Source organism: Prunus persica, chromosome G8 (assembly GCF_000346465.2).
Source record: "Prunus persica cultivar Lovell chromosome G8, Prunus_persica_NCBIv2, whole genome shotgun sequence".
Classification (NCBI taxonomy): Eukaryota; Viridiplantae; Streptophyta; class Magnoliopsida; order Rosales; family Rosaceae; genus Prunus; species Prunus persica.
In genome coordinates, this window is record NC_034016.1 from 7,606,106 (window position 1) to 7,622,875 (window position 16,770).

Here is a 16,770-nt window from a genome sequence, read left to right on the forward strand (position 1 = left end):
ATTGTATACCATCTTATGTGACAGTTGATGTGGACATCCACCCACATCATCTAAGGTGATTCGAATTATTATTTCTTTTTATTATTTTTAATTAACAAAAAATTAAAAAACAAAAACAAAAACTATCGAGAAATTACCCTAGGGTTTGATGCTTGCCTCTCCACAGCCGCTCCAGCTACACTCCACTCCCTTCCTCTTTGGCACACAAACAACAATCCAGATCTCTCAATATATTGATATAAACTAAAAGAAATCTAAATAAATTTTATTAATCTATTGTTATGAACCAAAGTAAAGTGGACAACTCCTAAGAAGTGTCAAGGGGCTCCATTCAAAATAATGACCCTACCTTGAATTAAGAAAATTACTTTATATTGTTTCCATATGAATTCTTGAACTTCTCTAGTTCAGATCTTCTCTTCCCTCTATTCTAGATGTGAAAATTTCCTCCGATGGAAGGGTTGGTGGGAGAGAGAGGGTAAGTAAGAAGAGGTAATAAGTTTTAAGTAACACAATTACATTTGGAAAATTAAAAAGAAATTTTAATATATTTGGCTATTTAATTGACATGGCAATAACACCTAAGCTGACACATAATGTGGTATAAAAATGTGGTACAAGTAGCATTATTCTTAATTTAACATTTTATTTTATTTTATAATTTATTGACACGTTTTAATTGATGTGGTTGTCCACTTTATCTGCCACATAAGATGGTATGAGAATGTTATATACAAATGTAGTAGCATTATTTGGAGAGATAAAATAGGTTCATTTAAAAAAAATTGTTTTACATAAAACAAACAATAAAAAGATGATAAAATTATTTTTCATAAAACAAGTAATAGGTACTTTATTTAGAGAAAAAAAAAGGTACATTACTTAGAGTAAAAAAAAAAAAAGGTACATTATTTAGAGAAAAAATAGGTTCATTTAAAAAAATATTTTTCATAAAACAAAAAATATATAGATTATCAAATTATTTTTCAACATAATCAGAATGTACACTATTATTCATTAAATTATAATAAAATAGATTATTAGTAGTATAATTCATAAAAGGAAAATAGCATAATTTTTTTATTAAATAAACCAAGCGTTAATCACTCATAGATTACTAATACGTTAATGTTGAATTTAATATTTAATTTCAAATAAGTTTCTAAATTAATTCCTACATCCATTACAACAATTTGGAGATCTTTCCAAATTTAACGTGTGTCATTAGTTACGTCCCCCCCTCCCAATTAACACGTTAATTTGTAAATAGGGGTAGTTTTGGAATCCGAAAAATATAATAAATCAGATTTTAAGCTAGATTAGGTAATTTGCTTACTTGGATCCTAATCATCGGATTTTATTTGAAAAAATTGAGAATTTTAAATAAATAAATAAAAGGCTGTAAGTGATTAAAAATGAATTTTATGGGTCGAATCTCAATTTATTACTATTGTATTAAAAGACTAGTATCCTACTCAATAATATTCACCAATTCATTCACAGACTATTGAGTCTTTTGCATGGTACCAGAGCGATAGGGCTCTTGATAACCACCATTCTTGCCACTAAACCCTAGTCGTCATCCTTCCTTTTGATAACATCCATGGGGGAGGAAAACACCAAGAATCCCTCTGTCAAACCTGAGGCAACGACCAAATATGAGGATCCCAGCCATCCTATTTATCTCCACTATTCCGATCAACCTGGAGCTGTTATTGTCTCCCAACAACTCAATAAATAAAAAAAATACACTTGGAGCCGCACTATGTCCATGGCCCTCAATGCTAAAAACAAAGAGGGCTTCATCGATGGAACCATCACAAGGCCACTCAACGCCTCCCCCACAAAACACCAACAATGAAACTGCTGCAACAAGTCTTGGCTTCTCAACTCAGATGAAATTGGTGCTTACATTGATGTTGCTTGTGAAATTTGGAATGACCTGAAGGAACACTTTTTCACAAGAACAATGTTCACCTCTTCCACATTGAGCAATAGATACATGGTTGTGTCCAAGGAAGTATGAACATTGGTGCTTATTAAAGGCCTCTGGGATGAGCGAGATGCACTATGTTCTATTCTGTTGTGAAATTATTGCAAGCGCACAATTCGTACAAGTGATATATAAATAAGTAGAGTGTCGGTCCCACAGTGACTGTAATTTCCTATTAACTACCAATTATGATTAATTTAGAATTTATTTGAACAGTTAATCAAGAAGATTGATTGATTTAAGTAAGCTAAAATAATTATGAAAAATAGCGATTTAATTAATGTTGGAAAATCAAGATGATGAGACACTAGCGCATCCGATTTCACCGTAACCAATTCCATTTAATTCTTATAGCCAATTAACCCTAATTACTACCCATGTTGACAATTGGTTTCTCCTAATTCATTCGATATCCCCTCTCGGGCTCAACCACAAGTATTCTTAATTAACAACCCATTCTCTCTCGAGCAGCGGATTTAGAAAATCAAGAACCACTACTACATTTTAGTATTTGCGTGACGAATCCAATTTCGTCGCGCAGACTAACATATAGTCGCACGAATGCAAGCGCGACATAAAAATCGTCGCGCGTTATCTGTTGCGCAAAGATCGTGAAGAAATACTTTGCGCGACCGATTCTACCACTCGTCGCGCAATTTTGAGCGACGGTTATCCTTCGTTACACAAAAGGTTCAGAGACGACGAAAACGTTCGTCGCACAAAATTACGCGCGACGAAAGTAGATTCGTCGCCACAACAATGCATGGCGAATAATTTTCATCGCGCAATACGTCTCATAGACATTTGCGGCACCAAGAGTTCATCGTCGCGCAATTCGGGTAACCTTTTGCGCGACGGCAAATTTCGTCGCGCGATACATGCCCAAAAAATTTGCGCGACGCAATACTGTTGTCGCGGAAATCCATTTTAGCGACGAAAACGTCCGTCGCGCAAAAATAATTATATGTATTTAAAAAAATGAAACATTATTTTTTCGGAATATATAAATTTGCGCGACGACAAAGCTTTCGTCGCGCAAAATTAATATATACATTTATTATATAATTATAATATTACTTTTGTTTTATTTTATAAAAAAATAAATTTGGTTTTTTTTTTTGGGTAATAAAATGAAATTCCAATAATAAAAAAAATTGAAGTCAATAACAAATTTATTATATAAAATAAATGTATGCTACAAGAGAAAGATTTAAAAAATAATTACGAAAATAAAAAAACTAATCGAATAATGTTCCAAAATCTACATTATCATCTGGCACATGCGGTGCAGAGGTCTGGGGGTCTACAGGGGCCGGCGTTTGGTGGGGATGCTCGGGATGGACGGGCTCGGAGGTCGGCGCATCAAAATGCGGGACTGGAATGTCGGACTGTGCGAGGGACTGCAGAATGATCGACATCTGACTCTGAAGAGTGGCCACCTGTGCTGTCAAAGCAGTGACTTGACTGTTTGACTGCGCTGATGAACGGGGTCTGGGTTCCCTCCGCCTGGCATTCCCCATCCCTTAACAATATGTCCCCGGTCTCCTCCCTAGAGTCTGATCCAATGTCTCCGTCAAGATCTGAAACTCAGCATCCTGTGGAGGATCCACAGACTCGATCGGAGTATCAGGAGGAAGTTGGGAGGCGGACTCCTGAAGAACCAACTGGCTCCTCTCCACCATCGTCGTCTGTTTAGCATAACATAAAATATAAATTCAAACCTTCATATAATAACCTTTAAAGTTGAATGCGTAACATAAGAATTAAAATTAAATAATACTTACATGAAGGGACTCGGCCAACTCATTCCCAGGTCGAACATAAACGTCGCCAAAGACATCGATCTCTGGGAATTTGGACCCCCCCAAATTGAACAAAAGAAGAAAAATATTAGTACGAAAACATAAATTAAAGAATAATGAAAAAGTAAAAATTAAATAAAAATTATTTTATTATTACCTGACGTCGTGCATCCATCTTATACGAGAAGGGCCTGGAACTCGAATGATGGAGAAGAGTCTTCTTCTTCCTATTGCCCTTATTGATTTTGGCTTTATTATGTTATACAAAAAATAAAACGTATTAGTTGAAATTGAAATTAAATATAAAAAATTAAAAAAACATTAGTAAGAAAATAAAATTAAATATAAAAAATTACCACAAAAGCGGGCGCCTGAAAATGAGCGCAGAGCCACGCCCAACTATCCTCCAGGGCCTCAAGCTCTTTCGGGCAACCCTCTTGAAGAGCGACTTGCGGATCAACAAACGCCTCAAAATGGTGGTGCAAGTCGCTCTTCCACTGTTTGTACCTCTCAGAGAAGAGTCTGTTGACGTACGCCAACGACTCTTCGTCAAGGTCCTCCAAGTTGTAGTTCGTCTGCAATAAATTAATTACATACATTTAAATAATATAAATATAACGTTTGAAAGAAAAAGAATGAAAAGGCCTACATACCGACAACTGGCCGCGAACCTCAGTCTTGGTCTCGTCAGGCATCACCTTCCAAGACTTCCATTGCATCGGGCAATAGCTCCGAATCACATAACCAATGTCGTGGGCCAAGGAGCTATGCAACTCCACCGTCGGTGTAGCCCGATGTCGCTCGTCGTATCCGATGTTGATACGACTGTTGGTCACCCAGGTGACCTTCGCCGTCTTCAACTGCCGACACGGCCCTCGAGTGTTCTTCTTGGCTGCAAAGAAAGATGACATGAATGTTAAATAAATAACAAATTTAACAATAAAATACACACACACAAAAACAAAAACAAAAACAAGAAATAAAAAAGAAAATTAACTGGAGAAAAAGGAAAGCTATACCTGGCTGTGACCCCGACGCATTAGTGGATGTGGTGTCGGTGGTGCTGGCGGGCCGATGACGCCGCCTGGCGCTAACAGGCTACACCACTGATGACGCTGATGAGGCAGGCGCCTGGGACCCCGCAGGTCCAACTGCCAAGTGGTCCATCAATACTGGCGCAGTGGCAGCAGATGCTGGAGCAGTGGCAGCAGATGTCGGCTGAGTCGAGGGCTCAGAACTCTGCGTGGTCGTAACCGCCCTACGACGTCTAATCAGGTCTGACATCTGCACAATTTCATTAATACACATACAAATTAATAAAATATACGAATATTTTAAAACATATACAATTTTATTCAGATTATTGACCTAGGGTTTGCCAGTTCGGAGTATTCGGGACTCCGATCCACGATCCGTCGAATCCTAGACGATCCAAGAAATACAAGGTACACCATACGTGAGTTTGAGTTCGACCCAACGGTCTGAACATAACAACCCAGGAAATCGCACAATAGGCAAAATCCGTTCGAGACGCAAACGGTAACCAAATTCCAATCCGAAAACACCTACGCGCTCGTGACAACTACAGGATTGCACTGGGACCTAATTCAGGTGGCTACAGTAACCCACGCGAAGCCCCACGCGCCGACAGCGCGGGTGTCCAAAGCGATACCAATCGCCGGAAAATTCTAAAAACTAAGGGCCAAGGTTCCTACCCTAGGTTCAAAACATCAATTGGAGCCACTTTTGTTCTCGGACATAACCCGAAAAATGGCCGGAAGTGGCCGGAATTGAAAATCAAAAACCGACCGAAACTTAGGGTTTCAAATTCACTGCCCTATTGCAACAATTTCAGAAATCCTACCCAACCATCAGCTAAAGCATCAAAAATAGGACAGAAACCATACCTCAGGTGTCGGAATTGGTCGCCGGAGGAGAGAGATCGACGGCGGCGCAGATTCGATGAAAACCGAAGAAATTGCGGCGGCTGGCTCGACGATGAGGGCGGGGGAGCTCCGGGGTACCACCGTTGTGGCGGGGCGGACCAAATGCACCGGGGTAGGAGGCGGAGCTGACGGCGGAGAGAGAGACGAAGAGGTTTACAGTTTCTGAAATCTGGGGAAGAATGAGGCCATCGCGTGGTTTCTGAAATTTTCTTCGTTTTTGCGCGACGAAGGTAAGAAAACGTCGCGCAAGAAATTTTAAATGACTATTGCGCGACGAAACAGTATGTGTTCCGTCGCGCAATGTCGTAATCAGCCAAAATTTGGTAAAAGGGTGGTTTTTGCGCGACGCACAACGCAGCTTGTCGTCGCGCAATGTTGGCAGTCCGCCAAAATTTGGGGTTTAGGGTTTAGCGGGCGAGATTGAAATCTTGCACGACGCACAACGCAGCCTGTCGCCGCGCAATGTTGGCAGTCCGTCAAAATTTGGGATTTAGGGTTTAGCGGGCGAGATTGAGATCTTACGTGACGCATAACGCATCATGTCGTCGCGCAATGTTGGCAGTCCGCCAAAATTTGGGACCTAGGGTTTAGCGGGCGAGAACTTGCGCGACGTATACGTGGACCGTCGCACAAAAACTCGCAAAATTTTTTGACTAAGTGTCCAAGGAGGAAGAGTGTGGAAGGTGAAAGTTCTGGCTGATATCGCGCGACGAACAGCATTGGTTTCGTCACGCAAGACTGTTCCATGCAGGCTATGTGCGACCAATTATACTTTGTCGCGCACTGTTGTAATAACGGCAACATTTTTGGTTTTATTGTGGAGAGATTGCGCGACGAATATGATAAACGTCGCGCAAGTCAGCTTTTTGTAAACGCGAAAATATTTGTGACCAAGTGTTGAAGGAGGAAGCGCGACGACGAGTCGTTTATTTGTCGCGCAAGACCGTTGTATGGAGGCTTTGTGCGACCAAAGAGAGTTATTCGTCGCACAAACCCTAAACCCTAAACCGCAGAAACCCTAAACCCGGAACTAGTTTTCATGATCCAACCGGCAAACTTATTTTTTTATACTTCGAGATCGTATATGCCGAAAATCGAAAAAAAAAAACATTAAGAGATCAAGTAACAGGACGAAACTTGTCGACGGTTCTAAATAAAAAGTCATGATTTAACGGTTATTTTTGCTCTGATTTGTGTGATTTTTTACAGCTACATTTCTTTACCCTATATGAATACAATTACTGAATTTGATCTTCAATTTCAGATGTTTACACTAGGGTGATACGACATAATGTTATGTTATATTTAACGAAAGTATAAGTAAACTATTCATTGTTGGTGAATATATGGTTTTGATGGCAAACGCATTCTATGAAAATAGTTTCAGCAATCCAGCCGTCAAACTTGTTTATTTGTACTTCGAGATCTTAGACCCCAAAAAGCGAAAAAATCAAACATTCAGAGATCAAGTAACGGGACAAAACTTTTGAACGGTTATAAGTGAAAACTCATGATTTAACGGTTATTATAACTCCGATTTTGATGAATTTTTACAGCTACACTCCATGACCCTATATGAATACAATGAACTAACTCGATCGTCAATTTCAAATATATATGTGCATATATAATATATATTATAAAATAATATATATTTGCGCGACGAACATATGTTTATCGTCGCGCAAACTTTCATCGCTTGACGGACGACACGTTGTCACGCAATTTTTTAACTTCACGCGACTAGTGTATTTTGGGTCGCGCAAACTTTGCACGACGAGGTTTACTTCATCGCGCAAACATGGCAAGACGGGGTTTACTTCGTCGCGCAAGGGTTTTCAGTTTTGAAAAATGTTTGTTGTCAATAATTTTCAAACTTTGTATAAAAATGTTTGGATATATTTATTTATCAATGTTTTATAACAAATTTTGTATCATTTTCATTTTGTAAATGTGTTTTGTCAAAAAAAAATTAAAATTTATTATTAAAAGGATTTCGATATATTGATTTACCAATGTTTTATAACTAAATTTATTTGAATAATGTTTCAGTTGTCCACATATATAAGGTTTGGATATAACAACTACATATATTCAAACATTTGTATTACACAAAGTCTGTACACTAACATAATAAAATTACAAAAAATTTAATTATTCATCATCTGAACTATAATAACTTTCGTTATCGTCGCTATCATCACTTTCAGTCTCCCAATCCTCCTCCTCCTCCTCTACTATAACTACATCATCTTCGCTGCTCGGGCCCACTGCAACATCGAATCTTGGAAGATCCCCGAGGTCAATTGTAATTGACTGAATCGGTATTTCGATTGAAGACACTCCTTGTATTTGAAAAGGTTCTTGTATAACATGTGTATCTCGAAGTGTTTCCGCATCATTTTCCATTGATAATTCTAAACGTTGGTCAGCCACATTGTCGACGTCGTTGTCAGTTAGGTCTAGTTCTGGTATAGCATACACGTTCCTATGATCCATCTTCTGAACAACTTTCCAATTGCTCCCGGCTTGAGGGTCATCTAGATACACAATTTGTGTTGCCATGTTCGCCAAAATGTAAGGGTTGTCATCATACCAAGTTCTGTTAATGTTCACAGATAGTAAGCCATGGTTGATTTTAACCCTTCCCGGCCTATTTGGGTTGCTATCAAACCATCGACACTTAAAGATGATCACTTGGTATCGATATTTGTAAAGCAATTGAACGACATTTGTGAGTTTGCCATAGAAATCAATGTTCGTACTTTCGCCTCCACCTGGGACATGGACACCGCGGTTTTGCGTACACAACTTGTCATCTCGTGCAACCCCCAAAAATTTAACGCCGTTAATATAACAACCCGAAAACAATTCAGCGCGAATCGGGCCGAAGGCCAAGTTATATAACTCATCATTGTAAGTGGGGGAATTTCATGATTTCAACTTATTCACCTAATATAATAGAAAACCATTCACATGTTAGTCTGATAAAATTAAATACTACAATTTATATTTGTGAAATACAAAACACTTATAACTTACAGATTCCAAAAACCATTGTGGAAACAATTCACGCTGTTTCTGGGTAACTAAATGTGATGGATGTTCTCGCTTCATCATCTCTTCATGCTCATCTAAGTATGCCATTATCTCATCACAATTGTTCAATACGAACCAATGCGCTACTTCCATGTCATTTCTAGAAAATGACTCCCCTCGTCCAGGATCTCCAAAGGGCCATGCGCTTTGGGCAAAAACAGAAAGTTTTTCCTCTCTCATACCTCCGTCGTTATTACGCTGAGGACGATTGAAAGCCGTCTCCACATCTTTTAAATACATTCCACAGAAAGTAAGCGACTCATATTGAACCCAAGCCTCTATAATTGATCCTTCGGGCTTCGCCCTGTTGCGTACACTTTTTTTCAGCTCTCTGAGAAGCCTGTCAAAATAAAACGATATGATACAAATTAGCAAGCCTGTGATAATGATGCATACACAAACGAAAAGGATTATATATCTTTCTATTGGATACATCCAGCGATAGTTGATAGGACCAGCAAGCAATGCCTCTTCTGGCAAGTGAACCATCACGTGCATCATACTTGTGAAGAAAGCTGGAGGAAATATCATCTCAAACTTGCATAGGACTTGGACAATGTCATGGCGCAACTGCAATATGTCTGTCTTTCGCAATGTTTTTGCCGTCAGTTGGGAAAAAAATCTGGACAACAACATGATTGGCTTCACAACATCTTCCGGAAATAGATGTCGAATACCCACAGGAAGTAGGCGTTGCATAAACACATGGTAGTCATGGCTCTTAAGTATAGTAAATTTACCCCCGTCAACATTCACGCAACGTGTGATATTAGAAGCATACCCATCAGGAAACTTTACAGACGATACAAACTTTAGAAACTCTTTTTTGTCATTCAGTTTCATAGAAAAGAATGCAAGATCCCTTCTTGCTTTATCACTGTCCCTGTTCATCCATGATCCCCTTCGTATGCCCATTCTTTCCAAATCAAGACGGGCTTTGATTGTATCCTTTGTCTTGCCCTCGATATCTAGAATGGTGCCCACCAATGTGCCAAATACAATTTTCTCAACATGCATCACATCTAGATTGTGCCTCAATTTGAGTTTTGACCAATATGGGAGCTCAAAAAGCATAGGCTTGTGAGTCCAGTTCATATGTGTCGAAGGTCTGGTCCGGCTAACTGTTTTTTCGAACGGAGCAAAATCCAAATGGTTAAGCTGTTCCAAGATCTCATCACCGGACCATTCTCAAGGTCTGAGGCGACGCTCTGTGTTCCCGTCGAACTCTTTATCTTTTTCCCGCCACTCGTGGTCCCATGGCAACCATCTCCGATGACCAAGGTAACAAACTTTTCCCGCGTGCCAACCAGAAGTTACATCTTCCTTGCATACAGGACATGCCATATAACCTTTTGTGCTTCACCCAGAAACCATTGCATATGCTGGAAAATCATTCACAGTCCACATAACTGCTGCCCGCAAGTGAACATCTTCCCAGTTGATTTATCGTACGTGCGAACACCGTTTGTCCATAAATCCTTCAGCTCATCAACCAGCGGCCTTAAGTAAACATCGATTGACCTCCCAGGATCCTCAGTTATCAAAACAGTCATCATCATGTATTCTTTTTTCATGCATTTCCAAGGCGGCAAATTATATGGGAATACGAAAATCGGCCAAGTGCTGTGGTGTTGGTTTAGAACCCCATACGGATTGAATCCGTCAGTGGCAAGTCCTAATCTCACATTTCGGGGATCATCAGCAAACTCGGGGAACGTTCGATCGAACTCTTTCCATGCCTCCCCATCTGCAGGATGCCGCATTACATCATCGTCTATCCGTTTTTCCTTATGCCATCTCATGTCTGTTGCAGTGTGCGTCGACATATACAATCGCTGCAACTTAGGTTTCAGGGGCAGATAACGCATGAATTTTTGTGGGATCTTAGTCGTTCTATTCTGAGATGTCATTTTGAACCTCGACTCATTGCATATAAGGCATGTATCCAACGTTTCGTGCTCCTTGTAGAATAACATGCAATTATTTTTGCAGGCATGAATTTTTTCATAACCCAATCCAAGACCATTCAACACCTTCTGCGCGTGTTTGTGATCTTTCAGCAAACAATTGTCCATCGGAAGCATTCTCTTGAAAACCCCCAAAAAGTAATCGAAACACAGGTTCGACATACGATACTTTATTTTTCCGTGCATTAGCTCTACAATGGCCGTGAGAACGGAAAAGCTCTCGCACCCCGAGTATAACTCTTGGTTTGCATTTTTTAACAGTTTTTCATATTGTTCAAACTTCACGCTGTCTATTGGTGTTGGCACGTCATCTTCCCTTTCGTGATTGATGTTGGTCGATGCAAATGGAAAAACATCCTCTATAATATCCATGACTTGATCATTAGGATCCACAATAGGTTCAACACTGTCCATTCTTGTGGCATTTGAAGACGAAGCATGGTCTAATTGTTCCCCATGAAGGTTCCAAATGCTATATCTCTCAATCATTCCATTCCTTACTAAATGAAATCCAACATTTTCAATTGTCTCCCACAACGTGTTATTACACCTCTTACAAGGACATCGGATTCTAGTTGCACCCGGGTTGTGTCTACGTGCAAACTCAATAAAATCCTCGATTCCATCCAAGTATTCGTCTGAGCATCTATTCGGGTTCTGTATCCACCTTCTGCTCATAATTCCTGAAACCATAATCACAACAAAACAATCACAACAACTTCATACGAAGTTATAATGTCACCTTATGCCTCCGGTAAGGGCCCTATCCCATTCGGGAATGCATAGTTCTGTCACGTAACCTACGGCTACATCAGATTAGATTTCGACATGGATGAATTTCGGCAGCATCTCGATACAGTTTTTGAGGTGGGCATAGGTATTAATACCTACGTACCACATGAAGAACGTACCGAGATGACATCGAAATCTCCACAATCGAAACCTAATCCTATAGCCGTGGATTACGTGACCACACTATGCATTACCAAACTGTCCAAATAGTGGGACAATTCAAGAATTAATTGGACCGCAGTCATGCTTTACGCATCCATGTACGAAATCCAACTAATCTCGAACGGGAAGCTAAATGTTACTAAACATACAAATAAAAGTACGAAGTTAATTTCAATTAACTTCGTACATCACAACACATTGTGCTACATCACACACAATTTAACAACATAATATAAATATAACTTCAAAAAAAAAATGTACACATAACAAACTAACTTTAATATTTTTAATATATAAAACGAATAAAATACCGTGTCAATCGTTCTCCACCAATCGCTAATTACAAATATCCCTAACGAGAACAAAATTAATAGCGTTAGTACGAATTTACATTAATACTTATAAAGTAATGACAACAAATACTTACCTGATGAACGTACTGAATTTCCAGCAGAGACAGCAGCAGAGAGGTTGAGAGAGAGGGAGAAAGGAAATTTTTTTCCTTTCTGCCTCTGCAATGGCAGAGTACTGATATGAAGAAGAAGGACTTTGCGCGACGAATAATACAATTCGTTCCAAAAAATACCGTCGCCAAAAACCTTTTTTTCGTCGCACAAAACGAGTTTTTTCCGTCGCGTAAAAGCTTGTCGACAAAAAACTTTTGCGCGACGTAAGATGTCTGCGTCGCACAAGATTCCGTCGCGCAAATTCTTGTCCTCGTTGCCCAAAAACAAAATTCCGTCGCGTAACAATTATTCTTCGTCGCGCAAGAATGTACCGACATCTGCTTTATGTAACGAAACATATGTCGTCGTGCAAAATAAAATATCCCCCCTCAATTATTTTGGTGCCAAATTATAAATATCCTTTGTTTTCTTACGCGACGATAAATGGTTTCGTCGCGCTAAGTTGTCTTTTGCGACGAAACCTGTCGTCGCAAGAGTTTTCGCAGCCAAATCACCTCGCTTTTACGCGACGAAGTATACCATCGTCGCGCTATGTTTTCTTACGCGACGATTGCTCTCGCCGCGCAAGTATTTGGCACCAACAGAATACCCGGGTTTTTTTTCCCCCCCTTTGCGCGACGAAGTTGTTTTTATGTCGCGCTAAGATGTTTTGCGCTTCGAAAACTTTGGTCGCGCAAGTTTTAAATTTTTTGCGCGACGATGGATTTTTTGCGTCGCTTTATTGCGTTTTGCGCGACAAACATGTATTCGTCGCGCAAACGTTTGTCGCACAAATAGTAAAACGTAGTAGTGAACCCATTAAGTTCTATGAGAACCTGCAAGAAAATTGCATGAGTCATGTTAGTCCCTCTCGGGCAGTGGCGGACCCATAAATTTTTTTAGCGGAGGTGAAAAATTGATTAAGTATGAAAAATGATTTTTCGGAATAATCATTTTCTCAAGATAATTTTTGGTTGCTTTTATTCCTTACCCATCAAATAAGAAAACTTGATTTGATGGGATTTTAGTATGAAGTATATATTGACTTAATGAGCTATCATTTTTAGCCTAAATCGTATTTTGCACTAAAAATGATTTTTCATATTTTGATTTGGTAGGAATTTGATTTTCTAGTATTTTTATTTGAATCCAAATGGGGGATACTTCCTCATTTACATTGTAAACTTAAGTAAATGGAGTAATATAAAAATAAATTAAAGTAAAAAGACAAAGACATTCTCCACAGCAACACAGCGACATCAAATTCTTGGCTCTCTCTCCGATATATTTGTGGTGTATGAAAGTTGTATATAGGAAGATGATAGAAAATATCATCCTCTGAAGAGATCCTTAGGGTGACCTTATATAGTGTAACATAACTAAACCCTACTCTAAAAAGTTCTAGAAAAACACTCCTAAAGCAAAACAAAATCTCAAACAATTAAGGAAACAAACTAGGAAAGAATCCTTTTTTGACTAGGAAACACGTCAGCCAAGTTACATGCACGTTTTGGGGTCGTTCCACTTCCTAGAAAATTCTGAAAAAATATGAAAAACGTAGCTTTATCTCTAAGCTTTCCAAGCATATATACATGCCACTAGAAAAAATTGGAAACTACTCAAATCTTCAATCTTCCACAGCAGTGCAGTTCTAACGGGATTTCAACTTAGGCTGTCTTGACTTGCAGGTCTGGAGCATTTGGCTCAGTAGAAAATTATGAAACTTTGATACAATGATCTTCAATGTCTTAACTTTCTTCTACAATTGGCCTTGCACTAAAATTCATTCGAAAAGTCGACTTTCAGTTGAAATCCTTCCAAGAGCGCAGAATAGCTGAAAATAAGGAAAGTAAAGTAATAATCCTCTTTTTAATTAACTTTCCCTACAAAACCTATATATAAAAGGTATAAAAATATAGGAAATAATACACTTATCAAACTACCTCAAACCTATCTTTTGCTAATCCTCGAGCAAAATTAGAAATTAAAACAAACACAAAACAAAAACTAACTAAACCACTTTCGCAGGTAAACTCGATGGTACTTAGCATGTGCCACAAGCCGTTAAACCTCTAGGTGTCCCTAGTAGGAGTTGTGTCTCCTGAGGGTTTACCAATCACGATACCCACAAACGTTAACTGCAAAACAAAGTCGTTAAAGACACCACTTTAACAGGCTAATAAAAATCAATGCATGCCAATCACATTTGCATCACTAAAGATATGCCACTCTGAGTAAATTGCATCATAGTGTACGTGTAATACCAAAACTCATAACATCAATGCTTAAAGACAACCACACTCGAACGCCATGGAATTATTTCGCCTTGACTCTAATCCTCATCGGATATCACTCTCTCTCTCTCTATATATATATATATTCTCTCAAAATCCTAGGCTTACACTCAAATGTCACATATGTGTATGAAGTTATGTAATGGAAATCAAATATTAACACATATGCTTAGCTTGAAGAATGTCAATTTCTGAAAATAATGTCTCATGAAAAGGATCGAATACTAAGAACTAGAGTAAATACCTCACCTCCAAGTAAGATTTCCCAAAAGATTAGTTAGGTCTTTCACTTTGGTTGTAATGAAAAGCCAGGTTCAGGTTAAGAAAGAAAGGAAAGGAATAACAAAAACTTGGAACATACCAAAGTATTATTCATGATCACATACACGGACAGCTCTTTTTGAACTTTTTGTAATACTCAGCGTCCAGGGATTATGCATGTTTCCTACTCCATTTGGAGTGATTTTGAACTTTTATTCTTTTGAATTGCAAAATACTTTTTTTTTTTGCTGCAATTTTGCACAAATACCTCGGTACACGCCAATTCTTTGTAATAGAGCTCAACCTTCTTATTTTCATCACTTTGGCATATCCTAAGCTATAAGGTATGGCTTAGAAACGGGCTATATAGGTCAAAAGATAATAAGGGTAATGAAAGAAAGGCTAAGTATTTGGTTACAAAGGGGTTAACGATGCATACAAAAGGGTTGGGTGAAAGGTCTTTTTGAAGGTGAAAACATGCATAGCCTAACATCATCTCTCATGGTACATCCAACTTGGAAGTGACGTACCTACAAAAATGAGAAAATTCTTTAGTCTCCAATACAAACCTAATGAGAGCAATCTAATTAAGAATAAAATCAAAGAGTGTTTATAGAATAGAAACAATAAAAACCCTCTCAAAGAATGGCTTTTGGTTCAATTATCTCACAAAGGTAGTCTCCACTAATATTTCACAGTTATTCGAGTATAGCAACTTTGTCCACCAAAACATTACGAGTATGGTATTGTGAAGTGCAAAGATTATAATCCAATAACCCTTCATGGCAACGCGTTAGTATAGCATTCATGATCAAAACATGGCATATACATCTCTATTAGCAAGAAAAAGTAATAGCTTTAACTAGAATTTACATTTCGGAAAAAACTGCTTCTTTTCAATTTCGACCTCAGATCAGTTTTCAACAATTATCTCTTAAAGTACTGCATGGATTTTGACAAGCCTTATATTCTCAGAAAATAGACAAAGAAACGCACAACTTTTATTTAGACCAAATACCAGAAAACAAACTAGAACAGCATGAAAACTGACGTTAAAAACAGAACACAGTACAGAATCGCAGAAAACACTACTATAAAAAGTGAAAAAGACGACCAGAAAACAACGACGGTCTAAGTGAAAACCGTCGTGGTTTTTAAAAAGACGACGGTTCTAAAAACACCGTCGTGTAATACAACCTTAGACAACTAAAAAATGGAGATTCAAATGGCTGTTCAAAAACAACGACGTTCCTAATTAAACAACCGACGTCTATTTGAAACAGATTTCCGCAGTGTAAAATCAATGCCAACAAAGAACGGCAGAAGTTATGAATCGATCGATGTAGAAAGTAAAGACGACGATTTCAATAAAAACCGCCGTTTTTACTCATAAAATAACACGACGAGGTTTTCGTATAAGACGCCGTATAATTACAAACAAATCCACGGCTTTAAAATACAAAATATTGCCATATTAAATTAATGTACAACGACGGAAAATATAAATATATCGACGTCATTCTCGTATAGTTCTACGACGTTATCTTTAAATCGTACAATAAAATTTAACGTCGTATTTATTCATTTTATACGTCGTACCTTTAATTTAAACCGTCGTCTTAATAAGAATTTTTGTTAACAATTTTTTTCTTTGATTTTCTTATCCTACGTCGGTAGATCTACTTAATGACAAGAATTAAAATAACCACGACGGTTTACATAGAAAACCGCCGACATAATCAGATTTGTCTGAGATCCTAAGGGTTACGAAATCTTACCAGATGGAACTCTGTTCCACATCATAATCTTAACAGATGACACAGATTTGCAATCAGAGAGACAATTTTTTGGAAGTTGATGATGTGTGTGCGTTTGTGTATCTACAAATATTATACCTAACGTCGTTGCAAATTTGCAATCAGAGAGACAATTTTCAACGACGGTTATATTATACCTAACGACGTTTAAAAAACAAATCAACGTCGCTCAACAAATATATTGCGTCGTC

The 16,770-nt window shown here is 38.3% G+C and overlaps 1 protein-coding gene across 1 annotated transcript; it reads right to left on the minus strand.

Annotated features, from left to right (window-relative positions):
* LOC109950814 lies at positions 4,134-4,970 on the minus strand. The gene is made up of 2 exons (XM_020570947.1): positions 4,449-4,970; positions 4,134-4,370 (listed from the first exon to the last, which is right to left on the minus strand). The coding sequence occupies exons 1-2, from the start codon at positions 4,704-4,706 to the stop codon at positions 4,134-4,136; spliced, it is 495 nt and encodes a 164-aa protein (XP_020426536.1). The 5' UTR covers positions 4,707-4,970.

Bases quoted from the DNA above. Each gene is read 5' to 3' on its own strand.
- LOC109950814 (XM_020570947.1), bottom strand. From the start codon at position 4,706: ATGTCATCTTTCTTTGCAGCCAAGAAGAACACTCGAGGGCCGTGTCGG. The intron at 4,371-4,448 runs GTATGTAGGCCT...AATTTATTGCAG, and splicing joins AGGTTCGCGGCCAGTTGTCG to ACGAACTACAACTTGGAGGA.